The sequence below is a fragment of the Notothenia coriiceps genome, unplaced genomic scaffold (assembly GCF_000735185.1).
Source record: "Notothenia coriiceps isolate Sejong01 unplaced genomic scaffold, NC01 NC01_scaffold00024668, whole genome shotgun sequence".
In the NCBI taxonomy this organism is placed as follows: Eukaryota; Metazoa; Chordata; class Actinopteri; order Perciformes; family Nototheniidae; genus Notothenia; species Notothenia coriiceps.
Genome location: NW_011357369.1, coordinates 3,915,542 through 3,928,741, shown reverse-complemented (window position 1 = coordinate 3,928,741; position 13,200 = coordinate 3,915,542). Strand labels below are relative to the sequence as shown.

The 13,200-nt window shown below is 41.2% G+C and overlaps 1 protein-coding gene across 1 annotated transcript; it reads right to left on the bottom strand.

Annotated features, from left to right (window-relative positions):
• Window positions 1-2,440: 2,440 nt before the first annotated feature.
• On the bottom strand, window positions 2,441-12,913 carry stx17 (syntaxin 17). Its single transcript, XM_010782981.1, has 7 exons — window positions 12,748-12,913; window positions 11,701-11,909; window positions 11,536-11,601; window positions 8,217-8,543; window positions 6,980-7,030; window positions 4,915-5,001; window positions 2,441-3,033 (listed from the first exon to the last, which is right to left on the bottom strand). Exons 2-7 carry the CDS (start codon window positions 11,821-11,823, stop codon window positions 2,791-2,793), a joined length of 897 nt encoding a protein of 298 aa, XP_010781283.1. The 5' UTR covers window positions 11,824-11,909; window positions 12,748-12,913; the 3' UTR covers window positions 2,441-2,790.
• Between the last annotated feature and the right edge of the window lie 287 nt (window positions 12,914-13,200).

The following is a 13,200-nucleotide window of genomic DNA, read 5'->3' as shown; positions in this document are numbered from 1 at the left end:
TTGGGACAGGCCAGCGGGACAGAACACCCAACACCCTTACTGAAGAGAGAATGAAGAGAAGAAACAGTCCATGACACAATCATGTTGGAATAACCTATATTTTCATAACTCTTTCATGTACAATTTTTATTTTGGATCAAAAGGAAGGGGGGGAAGAAGAAAATGTGTGCGGGTAGGGGAGCGGGGCATTAGGACATCAAGAGAAGTCTTTTTACTATTATTATTTTTCCGGAGCTTGTAAATATGTTTGTGCTACATGGGAGTCTCATCGTTGGTCTAAATTAAATGCAGAGTTTTCTTTATTTTATTTTATTTCATTTCTTTTACATCACCCTGGCTTTTTGTAGAGGGAAAAAAACCCCTGAAGAGTTCCCTCACTCCAGTCGTACGGTTCTTATCTGTGGGTAGTTCAGCCTGTCTGACGAGAGATGCGTTTTTAGTCTCCTCCTGGCTGCATCTCAATAATATTACCAACTAGTCTGATGCACTTGTATAGCACAAGTTATAAGAAGTTTGAAGTAGCTTTCTCTCCATATCTTCTCCACAAACGGTAGTTCTGAAGGAATAGAAAACATATTTTTAAATGCTTGATTGGGGTAACATGAAATCAAACCATGAGACAGAAGATAAAGATACAGAGCTACTCCAGCCTGTTGAGATGCACCCCCTTCTCTCCCTGGTACTAAATGCTTCTAGATTACGATGTCTCTTACAGTGCTTATAAAAAGTATCGCCCCCTTGGACCTTTTCATGTGTCGCTGTTTTAAAGCACTGAATGACAGTGGATGTAATTAGGATTTTATTTTTTGTGATGAGTCTTTTGGCCGTCATAAGAAAACCTAAAACTCCAATAAGACATCCTCCCTACCGTAAAGCCTGGTGGTGGCAGCATCATGCTGTGTGCAGCTCTTCTGTAGCGCGGCCGCCTTGCCTCTGACGGCAGAAGGTTAAATAGATGTCTGTTTTCAAACAGGACAACCCATATCTAAATAAAGCCGAATCTAAAAGACGTAAACGGAGAATGTGAGAGAATTAGTGTTTGATGTGTAAAGCTGTTACAGGCCTAGTGAAAAGACCTAAGGCTGTAACTATTGCCAAAGGTGCCTCTATGAAGTATTGTCTCAAAGGAAATGGATACTTACGCAATCAGGAATTATGTCCATTTTGTACCCAAGGAATCTGAACATTATTTGAATGTTCAGTGTCTAAAATGCTGATTACCTCCACTACTGTCAAACATTCAAAGTCAAAGGGGGCTTCCTACCTTTTTAAAGGCACAGTATTTGCCGTTCCACCTCAGAGTTGTTTTTCCCGGGAAACTAAAAGAGGAACAAATGTTTTTCCAATGATGTACTTTTAAAATGGTAAAAGTTCATGAAATGGCTGTTGTTTTTGTTGTCAAATGTGTCATCATGCAAAGGGAGAAAAGACTTCCCAGTGTTTTAAAAAAAAAGCCGCGAGACAAAAGGGGAAAACCCATGTGACGAACGGTGGAAATTTAAAGTCGGCCACTTTATACAAGTTCTCTTAAAACTGGTTTTGTCTCTTTATATGTCTGAGGTTTTGGTACATGTCTAGATCCCTGAGATCCCCTGAGCATGAATAAATGCAAAGCCAGGTTAAGGGTGCGAGGACCCCATTGCTAAGTTTGTAGTGAGTGTCCTGCCCTTCCATAGAGGACAACAGAAGCCTGCATCGTGACATATCAGCCAACCAACAGGAGGGGGGGGGGGGTGCCATTTCTAAACCAAGTCATCTCAGAGGGGGAGAGGAGTTGAAAAAAAGTAAATTAAAAACCATTTTACAGGATATTGTGTTGTCTGATGTTTTGTATGTCTCTGCCTGGTTTCATTCACCCTGTTATCTATTCATTCAACCACATTTCTGTTGGAAAAAAACACACATTTTATTTGGCAGAAAACATGGCATATCAACAAAGTGCAGCTTCTTCCTGAAGCGAGCTGGACAGTGGCACTTTGGGAATCGTTGTGCAATTATGCTCTCACACTTAGCAAGTCTGTAAATATAAGCAGTATACTTTATATAAACATTGAAACAAACACGTTACATTAGGCAATGGTCAAACCACAGTGACTCAATGCATAATCTATTCATCATTGCTACTGTAGTCTCCGTAGTGCAGCTGTTCACATTAGGATACTATTTCCTGCTTAAAGGAATATGAAGGCATGATCATTGGAGACAAACCCTGGTGAAGATGCACAATCTGGGACAAAGCCCTTCCTTTTTAGGGATAGCATTTGACAGAATGGTTGGTAGGCCATCCAGTTCTTTCAGCCGGGCCGGCTAAAATAACTGGTCGTGCTTTTTACAGTACTACGGCTTCCACAGATGACATTTTGTTATGGATTTGTTGTCAAAGCACTTCAGATATTCATTGCTATCGGGATGGTAAGAGCAATCCATGGAATATAACAAAAAGTGTATCTCAAGCCGGTTTCTCAAACTTACGTACCCCACCTTTAATTGACGACATAAAAAAAAAAGAGACATTTCACCAAATCTCACCCAACCATTCTTAATAATGTAGTGTAAATAACTGTTTAGTTGCGTTGGGAATACAAATTCAGCTGTGTATAAAATGTGGTAAAACCTCTTCACAGACAAACCATTCATACCCGAACATCAAAGTATGTGAGCAGAGAAGCCTGATGACGTTACAGCGGGTCTCTTTAAGGCAATGTGACACTGCCGGAGGTCCAGTTAGAGCTCCTAGTCGAAGCCTTTAGTGATCAGGCCTGAGGTCAGAGCATAGAAACAACTGTTGGGTCATTTGTCTTTGTGTGTCTCTGGTTCTGGTGGTGGTGCTGTCAGTCGTTTCATCTGTAGATCCACTCTGGCTTTGCGTTGTTTCTGGACCAGGTTTCCGCCTGCGTACCCCAGTACCCCCCCTCCCAGAGCAGCAGCCACCCCTGCTGCTTTGAACCCCACCAGCAAGCCGAGGGGACCCCCCAACACACCGCCCAGCAACGCCCCGGCAACCGGCAACAGCACCAACTTGTAGCCCACCGCCTGGAGAGACAGGGAGAAGAGATATAGTTTAATTTAACATCCACACACACACCTTGGGAGGCATTAGTACTTTGTGGTAGAGTTTGGAGGCGTCTATCCTTTCATGATCACAAATCCAGCCAGGGAAGGAGGAAGAAAAAAAAAAAGAAGAAGACCCAAACAAGCCTGCATGTGTAAATGTAAATCAACACCGCCATAGCTGCTTCAAAGACTTTTCATTATCTCCATTTAGAGGAAATCAGAGAGATGTGGCCTGGGTGTTATTACGGCTGTTATCATCAGAGTCGAAGGTGCGCTTTGCTGATGACAATTAATGACACAGATACACACACACACACGCACATGCAGGGACACACACTTGATTAACACTTCACCATTAAATTAATCTAGTTCAAAAGCTAGCATTGCTTGTCCCCACCCCTGTGGCAATTGAGGGAATATTTAATTTAATCTGAGCCGAGTTAAAAGGACTCTGGGCACAGGTTGTGGAGGACGGAGAAATATCTATGTGTGTGTGTGTGTGTGTGTGTGTGTGTGTGTGTGACGCTTTATGACCTGATGACAGATTACAAGCTTTCAAACGCGTGAAAACATCTGACATACCTCTCATCTGTTTTATCTCCCCCCCCCACCGTCTAATGTGCAGCCCACTACATCCAGCAGCAGCGTGACAGAGGTCGACCTTTGTTTGTGTCGCCAATTGGGTGAATTTAAATTAAAATAACCCTTTCAAAAGAATATTTTAATATTTGCGAAATTTATTTTATAAATGTTAGAGTTGCAGCTCACAGTGTCAAAGGTTTTTTCGCCATTTCATTTCATTCAAAACAGCTGATTTTACCCGACACCAATGGCGGGGAATGGAATCACGCCATAACATTAAATAACAATGAAATGAAATGGAATAGATTTGGTTGAATATCGGGGTTTTTTATGCATTGAACACCACAAAAATATTATCTCATTTGTTCTTTAATGGTGGCAAAAATCTCAGTAACCAGGACAACTCAGTATCTGCACGGCTCGATTAATACCACTTTTTTGTAATTGACATAATAACTTTAGGTAGCCTTGGCAGGACTGTGTAAGCAGCTAAGAAATGTCTGTTTTTAATGTTCTGTGCAGTGTTAGCATTTATAGGTTTGTTTCAGCACACAGGAATCTCGACTTGGTGTCGTCTAAGAGTCTGTAATTACAGTGTAATTACTTTAGGCCTCTATTATGTTTTTTAAAGTGTGAGCAAAACACAGATCAAAAAAGACTGCTTCATCTGACACACAAGCCTCTCATCACCAAACAAAACAGTGAAAGTAAAGTTAGAAAAATGTCACAATCCTTGGTAAAAGAAACAGTGTTCACTGGTGTGTGTGTGTGTGTGTGTGTGTGTGTGTGTGTGTGTGTGTGTGTGTGTGTGTGTTGTACATTAACACAAACAGGTGATTCATTCTCAGTATTACAGGCAAAAGTTCATCATTTCAATTGAGTAATACGTGTGAAGGGCACTGAGTCGTCCTTCTGAGTTACACTCAGTGTGTGAGAGTGTATTGAATTGAATAATGGAAGGCCAATGCTGCTCCTGAAAAACTATTAAACAGTCATTCAAACCTCTCTTTAACACCACACACACACAAACACACAGATCCTCTGTTGTCCCCCCTCTCATCCTACCTCTCTATCACTCTTCCTCCCCTCCCCTCTATCGCTCTCCTCTCTCTATTTCCTTAATTGCAGCTTTCCTCCGTATTCGAGCGGATCAATAGGGACAAACGCTGTGGAATGGCTGGGAGGCAAAGTGCCATCGATCTCCCCATCTCCCAAACATTACACACACACATATCAGATCATCAGGACACACACACACACACACACACACACACACACCTTCCCCAGGCTCTTGGTCCCTTCCTCCACGTTGGCAGCGGCTGCGTTGACGTTGTCCTCGATGCTGTCAATCTTCTCCTGCTGGGACTGATGCACAGGGTGAGACACACACAAACACATATTAAAACACACACACAAACACATTCAAGCAAGCTCGTTCACCTACACACACACACACCAACACACACATTCAAGCAAGCTCGTTCACCTGCACGCACGCACGCACGCACGCACACACACACACACACACACTAAAAAAACAACCACCTGTTGTGTTCTCTATTTTATTTTTGCCTGAACAGATTCTGTTCCATGGCACAAGTTAACACAAGTTGGGTGTGTATGAGTGTGTGTGGAGGTTGTAGGTATATTCAAAGGATGTCACTGGGGGTGGGGTCTGTGTGTGTGTGTGTGTGTGTGTGTGTGTGTGTGTGTGTGTGTGTGTGTGTGTGTGTGTGTGGCATTGTGTAGATCTCATGAAATATTCAGAGTGGCAGCTGTCTCTCTCCATGTGAGGGCTGGATGGACACAGTGACCAAACAACAACCACAAGCACTTTCCTCCTCCTCCTCATCCTCCTCCTCTTCTTCCTCCTCTTCTTCCTCCTCACCCATTCTCTCTTTCTCCTCCTCTGAGCTAAAAGTTATTTTATAGATTCAGTTCTGTCCATTTTCTACATAACAAAATAATAAGGCTGCAACAAACTAAATTCATCGAATAATCTGCTTATTGTTTTTCTTGTTGAAATGTCAACAAATTCGAAAATGTCCATCGTTTTTTTCCACAGCCCAACCCGACATCTTCTGTCTTACTTTCCAAACAGTCCAACACTTAAAGTAATTAATTCCACAATTATATGAAACAGAAACTAGCAGCAAATCTACAGACAAAAAGTAGGGAGCCATTTCGAGTTCAGTCAGCGACCTTTGTTGCATCTCTGCCTATTTTCATGTTATAATCCAAAAAAGGCATTAAACTATAAATCAAAAACAAAGGAAAGACAGTTGCTCATTTATTTTCTGTGGATCAACTTAATGTTGCATCTCTATTTCGTTAAAGTATATTTATGAGTTTTGGGCAAATCTAGGAAAGAATGAAAGTGATGAATGTGTAAGCATGCCTTTATACAGATGATGCACCGTAAAGTCATTTAGTACTACAAAGAAAAGATTGATAATGAACTTCATTGCTTATGTTTTATATTATAATATAATATCTTCTGTTTTAATGATCTCAAATCCAATCCCAATCCTCTAATACAACTGAATACGCAATTAAAAGAGGTTAGTCACATAAGATGCTTTTAAAATCTTCCTTAAATTAAAACGGCTTAACAAATAATTTCACAATTGAACTGCTATATTTGTCGGCTTCATTTTCAGCGCAATCACATGACAGGCAGATGACTGCCCTCGAAGACACACGAAGAGAAACAGAGAGATAAGAACAGAGCGCGGAGCTGACGTGTTCACACACAAACACACACTCAGTATTTCCACTGTGGCGGAGCTGGAATATTACTCCCCTATCGGCGCCTTTCACCCCTGAGACACCACAACAACATGTCTATGCTCTTTCTTTCCCCCCCCACCCCCCTCATGCCTCTGTCTTGTTTTTTTTTACCCTAACTACATCTCCACTCTCTCACTTTCTTTTCCCCTGTTAATCTCTCCTCCGCTCGGCCGGCCTGCTCCTCTCTCTCCACCCCTGAGGATCGAGTGATAATCTGAGCCGTCTGTTTTCCACCTGCTCCGATGCAGCCATTGTCCCCCTCCTCTCCCCCTGTGGAGAACTCGCCATCCTCCCGCAAGTCCTCCCTCTCGCCCTCGACTACTTCTCAATCTCCCCTCCTGCCTGGGCGAGGGGGCCTCTGGGGCCCGAGCAGTCATCCTGAGCCGATGTGTGTAGCCTCCTCTCTCTGAGGAGCCTAACCAGGCAACACAGGCACAAGGTCAAACACTACTACTCACCACTTCCTGGAAACGCTATAGGCTGTCACACTGCTTTTGTTCAGCTGTGCACACATGTAGAAAGAGAAATGTGAGCGTAGCAGTGGAGTACTCACATGGACGAGCAGCGAGAACTCCGTCACCAAACCACTCAGCTCCTTCAGGTCCTGAGAGAGGAAAAAATGACCGCCTGTATTTTATTGTTAAACTTAGTTATCACACAAATCTAAAGCTACTGTACAATAGCATGAATAGTAAAGTGCGTTGTATGTTTAGCAGTAAATCAGCTAAATAGGGGCATCTGTATGAACAGGTGAGAGGGGTCATCTGCATTAGATGATCTTTAAATAGCAGGAAATAAAGCACGTAACTATAGCAACATTTAGTACAGCCAAAGTATGGAAACCACCTTGTTGCACTTTGTGTTCCCTGCTTTGATTGACGCCTTTTTCACAGAAGATAGGTATCTTTGAGGCCTATATTAGAGATGTATAGAGTTGAGCGGGGGAGACATTGCCTGAATGTTAGGCCAGCTCGGGATTCGAACCGGCTTAATAGTCAGCAGTTTAGGCCTATGGGCAGCCAGCTCTAACCACTGAGCTATCCAGCGACATTTAAACACATGAGGAAGAGCAAAGGTGTACATAATAAAATGGATGTTGGCTGGTTTACTTTCAGGATCCAGGTGTTTTGCCTACTGCCACGACCTACTGGGAAACTTAAAGAGCAACAACAGGGTTTATGTTTTTAGTAATGTGCTTTTACGCCAGTCAATCAAAGTGTCCGCTGTGAAAAACACCCACTGTGTTTCATTTGGCTGAACTCCTTCTTAAGTTCACTTCCATAACTCTTTAGCTGTTGTTTAAGAAACCCTTCATCCTATGCATTTTCTTTCTTTCTTTTTAGGAAGGTAAAAATGGTAGATTTTTCTTTTAGAATAAAACAATTCATTGATAGAGATAAGTTTAGAAAGATAAATACATTTTTAATAAATAGGTTAAAAGTACCTGTTGTCTGTATGTCTTTAATATAAAGTGCTATTTTTAGTCAGGGAATAGTTTTGTTGTTTGCGACAGATGAAGCAAGTTTGATGATATCTTACGAGCAAGGCTTTTTGTTTTGTTTTTAAAGTTTAAAGGAGGAGAACCTTTGTCTTGCATACCAACACTATGTTGTACACCTTGAACTCACACATCAAGAATAAGGGACCGTAAAACATTCGAGCAAAAAGACACACTAATAACATTAATAAAATCAGATAAGGAGTATAATAATAATAATAATAATAATAATAATAATAATATGAAATCCATGTATCCAGTATGAAATCCAGACTGAATGTTTAGTCCCCACCTCTTCCAGGCTGTCCCAGGACTCAGCAGCACTCTGATCAGCAGGGATTTCTGGGAGCTGGAGCTGGATTTGCCTGCCAGACAGTGGCTCCTCACACACATCGTCATCGTCGTGGTAACTGCTGGACACACATCTGTTAGGCTGAGCGGCAGGTGGTGTTTTGGGCGCAGGCTGAGGCACGGGGTTAGAGTGCAGAAGCAGGAAGTCTCTGGCGGCGGCTGACGCCCTGTCTCTGACCGGCTGGACCAGCGTGTCGAGAGCGGGGGCGTCTTCGGCACGGACCCTCATGCACAGCTTCTCCATCTCCCTCATGTTCGCTCTCAACTGCTGCAGGGAGGCAGAGAAGAAGCGGGTTTCTCAGTGAGATCAAGGGTAGAGAAATGTATTGTAAAACGTGAAGACTGCCTGATGGGTCTCTGTTAATAGCAGACTGTTTTGAGCTGTCTCACAGCAAAAACACATAAGACACAACAAGACATCCCATTTATACCGGTCTCAGATATATATATATATATAAAACATGGCTCTGAAATGTTTGTCTTGAAATACCAAACAGATTGTGCATTGCAGCATCCCATAATCCCCTCTGTTTCAGCCCTGTTTCAAAAGTGCTGTTTCTCTGTCTTTTACTTTAGATAAAAATAAGGAGCCACTCCCCACGCCCCTCTGTGAGAGATATTTGGTTAAATAAAACACAATGGTGCTCTAAGAGGAGATTCAGGTGAGTAAGGGGCTTCGGGGGGGGGGGTGGGGAGGTTTTATATTGGTTGGTGATTGGCTAATGGTTACACAAGCCAAAACATCGTTATGACATCATAAAGTGGCCAAAATCTGATCAGCTCATTTTCAGACAGGTTTTTATAGAAATGGATCAGGACAAAAAGAGAGAGAATCTTTTTTCCTGAAACTTTCAGAATCTCTTTACACAGAGGGGACACATGTTGATGTATAAAAGACATGAAAAAGTGGATTCTGCATAATAGGTCCCCTTTATGTAAACAATTTATAAAGAAGGAGATACAGCTTAAATGATCCTAAACAATTAATTTAATGTACAAATAACACATTTTAAATCCTTTGAAAAATGTAATTCCTGGCCCTTTTAACCCAATTAGAAAATAAGTGCTCATGCTGACAGGTTGAGCATCCCAATAAACGGTCCTAGTGAAGGAAAATGTGTGTGCGTTGGGGTGTGGGCTTAATAAGGTTCAGATATGAGGCAGGGAACCACGAGCCCCCTCATCGCACCGTGCCCTGAGGGTGACAGGAGGATTACATCCCAGCCATCAGCCCTCCAGACCGCCACCCGCTCTGGGCTCAGGGGGTCAAGGCACTGCCGATAACACACGCTGCTAATTACACAACATGAATAAACATACATGCATACACTGGTCCTCGTGTGCATGAAACTGAAAAACACACTGATTAACAGAGAGGCAGTCTGGTCAGGCACCTGTCAGCACGCAAATGAACCGTGAACGTTTGAAGCTCCAACACACAGACAGACCCACCAAACATATACTCAATAGCAGATATTCATGATAGAACAGCATTACTCCGCTCCTGTCTCACAGTGTGTGCTGAGGCTGCTGCGGTCAAGGTGGGGACACCGAGGCTAGGAAGTAAATGTCAATCTTCAAGAAGGGGGAGAGGTTCTTTCTAGGGGGAGGGACAACAGACTAAACAGACTGAAAAACATCTCATAGACATATTAGCCGACCTACGATCTATAAAGGGTGTGGTTATTACTGGTACTATTGATATAATGGTAATAATACACAGAATAATATCTGGTTAAGAATCGTGTACCTCTCCTTTTTTCTCCTTCTGTATGCTGTTATAAAGCTATGGATACAGACTGTTTATTTTGAGTGTGTTTAATTTGCTAAAAAGGAACAATAACTACAATAACATGAAATCAATCTGACTGATAGAATTATTATTATTATTATTACATAATACTATCTTCAGATAATGCAATCATATTTTTGATATAGTGACAGCCCTCCTTTCTTTTTCTGTCTACAGACATCTATCCATCTATCCTGCTATGCTATGGAACACCGGCCCACGTGCACACACATCTGGAGCTGAGTAGACTAACCCTTCTCTGGATTAACACCATGCAGACACGGTAAAGCACTCTGTGTGTGTCCCTGGAGTTGGCAGGGTAATGGTGAGAGGATGGGTTTGTGCCTGTTTGGAGTTATTTCACCTTCGGAGACATGGTGGCTTCCAGGCAACAACATCCTCTGAGACATTTCACACCCACCATGTGAACAAGACTGCAAGTACTTGAAGACACACACAAAAAATGGTCCATTTGAGGATGGGCAACAGCTCTTTTGTTGCCCTGATTTTGTAAGGCCGAACTTCTATACAGAAAGTTGATTTATTTATAATAAACAGATCCAGTCCTGGTGTGTATTTAATAAGTTATTATAGTATAGGCTTTTTAAGGAAATGTATAAAATGTTTTTTTAAATTAACAGATTTTACTGATTTAATCGATAGTTTTAATCACATCTCTTTGCTCTCAACCGATAGAGTGGCTCAGTAGTCAAGGAGATGGTTTAGTTATTAGCTTGTGACTTTGGAAATAAAATAATAACACAATACAAAAGTGACAATTCTCTCACGGTGTGACTACTTGCTAATATTTAAAGGTGGAGGAAATATGTAATATCTTTTCTCATATATGATTTTTCCAGTGAGACACATTTTGCATATTGTGTGTTTTGTCAAGGCCCTTTTTCACTTCAACTTCATTGAAACCATAATGCTTCCCTAAGCTAGCCTTTAAACCAGAGGGTGGTGTTGGATTTCATCCATCTCCATGTGCTCACGCTCAGACATCCTCACCAAAACTCAAAAAACCTTGCTTCGACTGTAAACAAGATGCACATGTTTACGTCTGTTATGGTTCACGTCCAAATGGTTCTGCCATAAAGAACGTACAGCCTGATCTAATTAAATGGTCACACGCGATCATACTATCGATAATTATTTACGTTTTTTCTCCATTCCCATTTTTCACTTTTAGTATTCTAACTGTAAAAACTTGACGAGTATGTATAAACTAGAATTTACAGCTTCTGTTTCACACATATTTCAAGACACTACAACTTCTAGCCGATGACTAGTATCACACACACACACACACACACACACACACACACACACACACACACACACACCTGGTTATTTTTGTTTTTCAGTGTTATGTAAGTATGTATGTTAAGCGTCTTTGATCATTAGGAAAAGTGCTACAAAAATCCCATGTATTATTATTATTATTATTATTATTATTATGTTATACCTGCACAGTTCTGCTGGCATTGACGTGCTCCAGATGAAGCCGGTCCCATTGTTGGCTCTGTTGGAACTGTGGAATAAAGGAGAAACTGTTATCCATGTGAGGACCGGAAGTGAGAATGTGGATGTGAGAGTGGGATCATGTGTCCAGCCAGATCTCATCCGTCACCTTCAGTATGTTGTTGTGGTGTTTCTGCAGCCTCTCCAGGTCCGTGGGCAGAGCCACTTTAATGAACTTGTGGATCGGTGCCTCCAAGCGCCTCAGAGTCAGCTTGCTGCCTTCCTCTGCCATGTGTCCTGCTGACTGCCCACAGCCAACACCTCTTTGTAACTTAGACACGGCACCTGCTCAGCCTTATCTCACTGCCCCCACAGACACTGTAAATACCAGCAGAGTATGATTTTATTAAATACGTAAATCAAATGAATAAACTCTGTGACACATGCAAGTCTGCCCACATATCTCAAATTGGCACCTCCCTAAGACTACAATTATTTGTCTTGCCTACATCCTTTCAGTGAAAAGAGAAACTGAAGTATCACTTGCATGACACACTGACAGTTTAACATGTACACAGAAATAATAACTTGATCGGTAAATTAGTCAACAGCAAATTAAATGAAATATTTGTCAAATATTCAAATGTTGTGCCTTTATCTGTTTTATATCATATCGCATTGAAAGACTTTGGATATGAAAAACTGGGGCGGACATTTTGTAATACTTGACATGTTGTCGATTTAAATGACAGAAATGTATTTATGTATTATTATTATTATTATTATTATTATTATGTACTTGTAGAAAAACAATCCCCAGATTTAACAACAATGCTAATAATTGTTAGCAGCAGCAGTTCATAATAATGCTTTAAGACAATGTTACTCCTACTGTAGAGGCTACTGTAGGGCTATTTTAATGGCTTAAGAAGCAATGTAAGTTTACCAGACTAGTTACCAATTATAGAAGTCAAGAGAACTGTGCTTTTAGACACCTGAATGGAAATTGATAATGCTTAGAGACATACAGTTTGACAAAAGCTGAAGCTAAATGACCGGGCTAGCATGTCATTAGCTGTTAGCTTAGTAATGAAGGTTATTTAGCTAATACTTGTCTTAGATGTTAGCTAGCTCACTCATTAGCCCGAAAATAATGAAATACCAGCCTACTACAGAACACGATAACGAAAGTTAAAGGTTATATGGCGACACTTACCCCTGAAATGATCACTTCAAGATATATTTTATATTCACTAAGGACTGACTCGAACCTCCATACTGTTGACAAGATTGACTATTTTCTTGTTTAGAGCAAAGCTTTCTGTTTTTGTTCTGAATCTGCTGTTTGTAAACAAGTCTCCTCTCAGTGCGTCCATGAAAAGTTTCCGACCTCCACCAGCAGCCGCAGCACATTGTGTTCCTGATCGCTGTACCACGACAAGTCATTTCTAAAAGAATAAATAAATACATGAATATAGACAACGATACAATAATAAGAACATATTTATATCTATAGTAATTATATTTGAAGGTAAAGCATATAAAAGAAGATAAAAATAGTACTGGATCAGAATACACAAATAACACCAGACCAGTGGGTTACAAACTCAGAATGCTTTCATCAGAAGTTAATTTAATATTAAATGTATATGTAATGGGTTGAAACTAT

Bases quoted from the DNA above. Each gene is read 5' to 3' on its own strand.
- stx17 (XM_010782981.1), bottom strand. From the start codon at position 11,823: ATGGCAGAGGAAGGCAGCAAGCTGACTCTGAGGCGCTTGGAGGCACCG. The intron at 8,544-11,535 runs GTATAACATAAT...GCCTCCCTGCAG, and splicing joins ATGCCAGCAGAACTGTGCAG to CAGTTGAGAGCGAACATGAG. The intron at 3,034-4,914 runs GTGTGTGTGTGT...CTGTCTCTCCAG, and splicing joins GGACCAAGAGCCTGGGGAAG to GCGGTGGGCTACAAGTTGGT.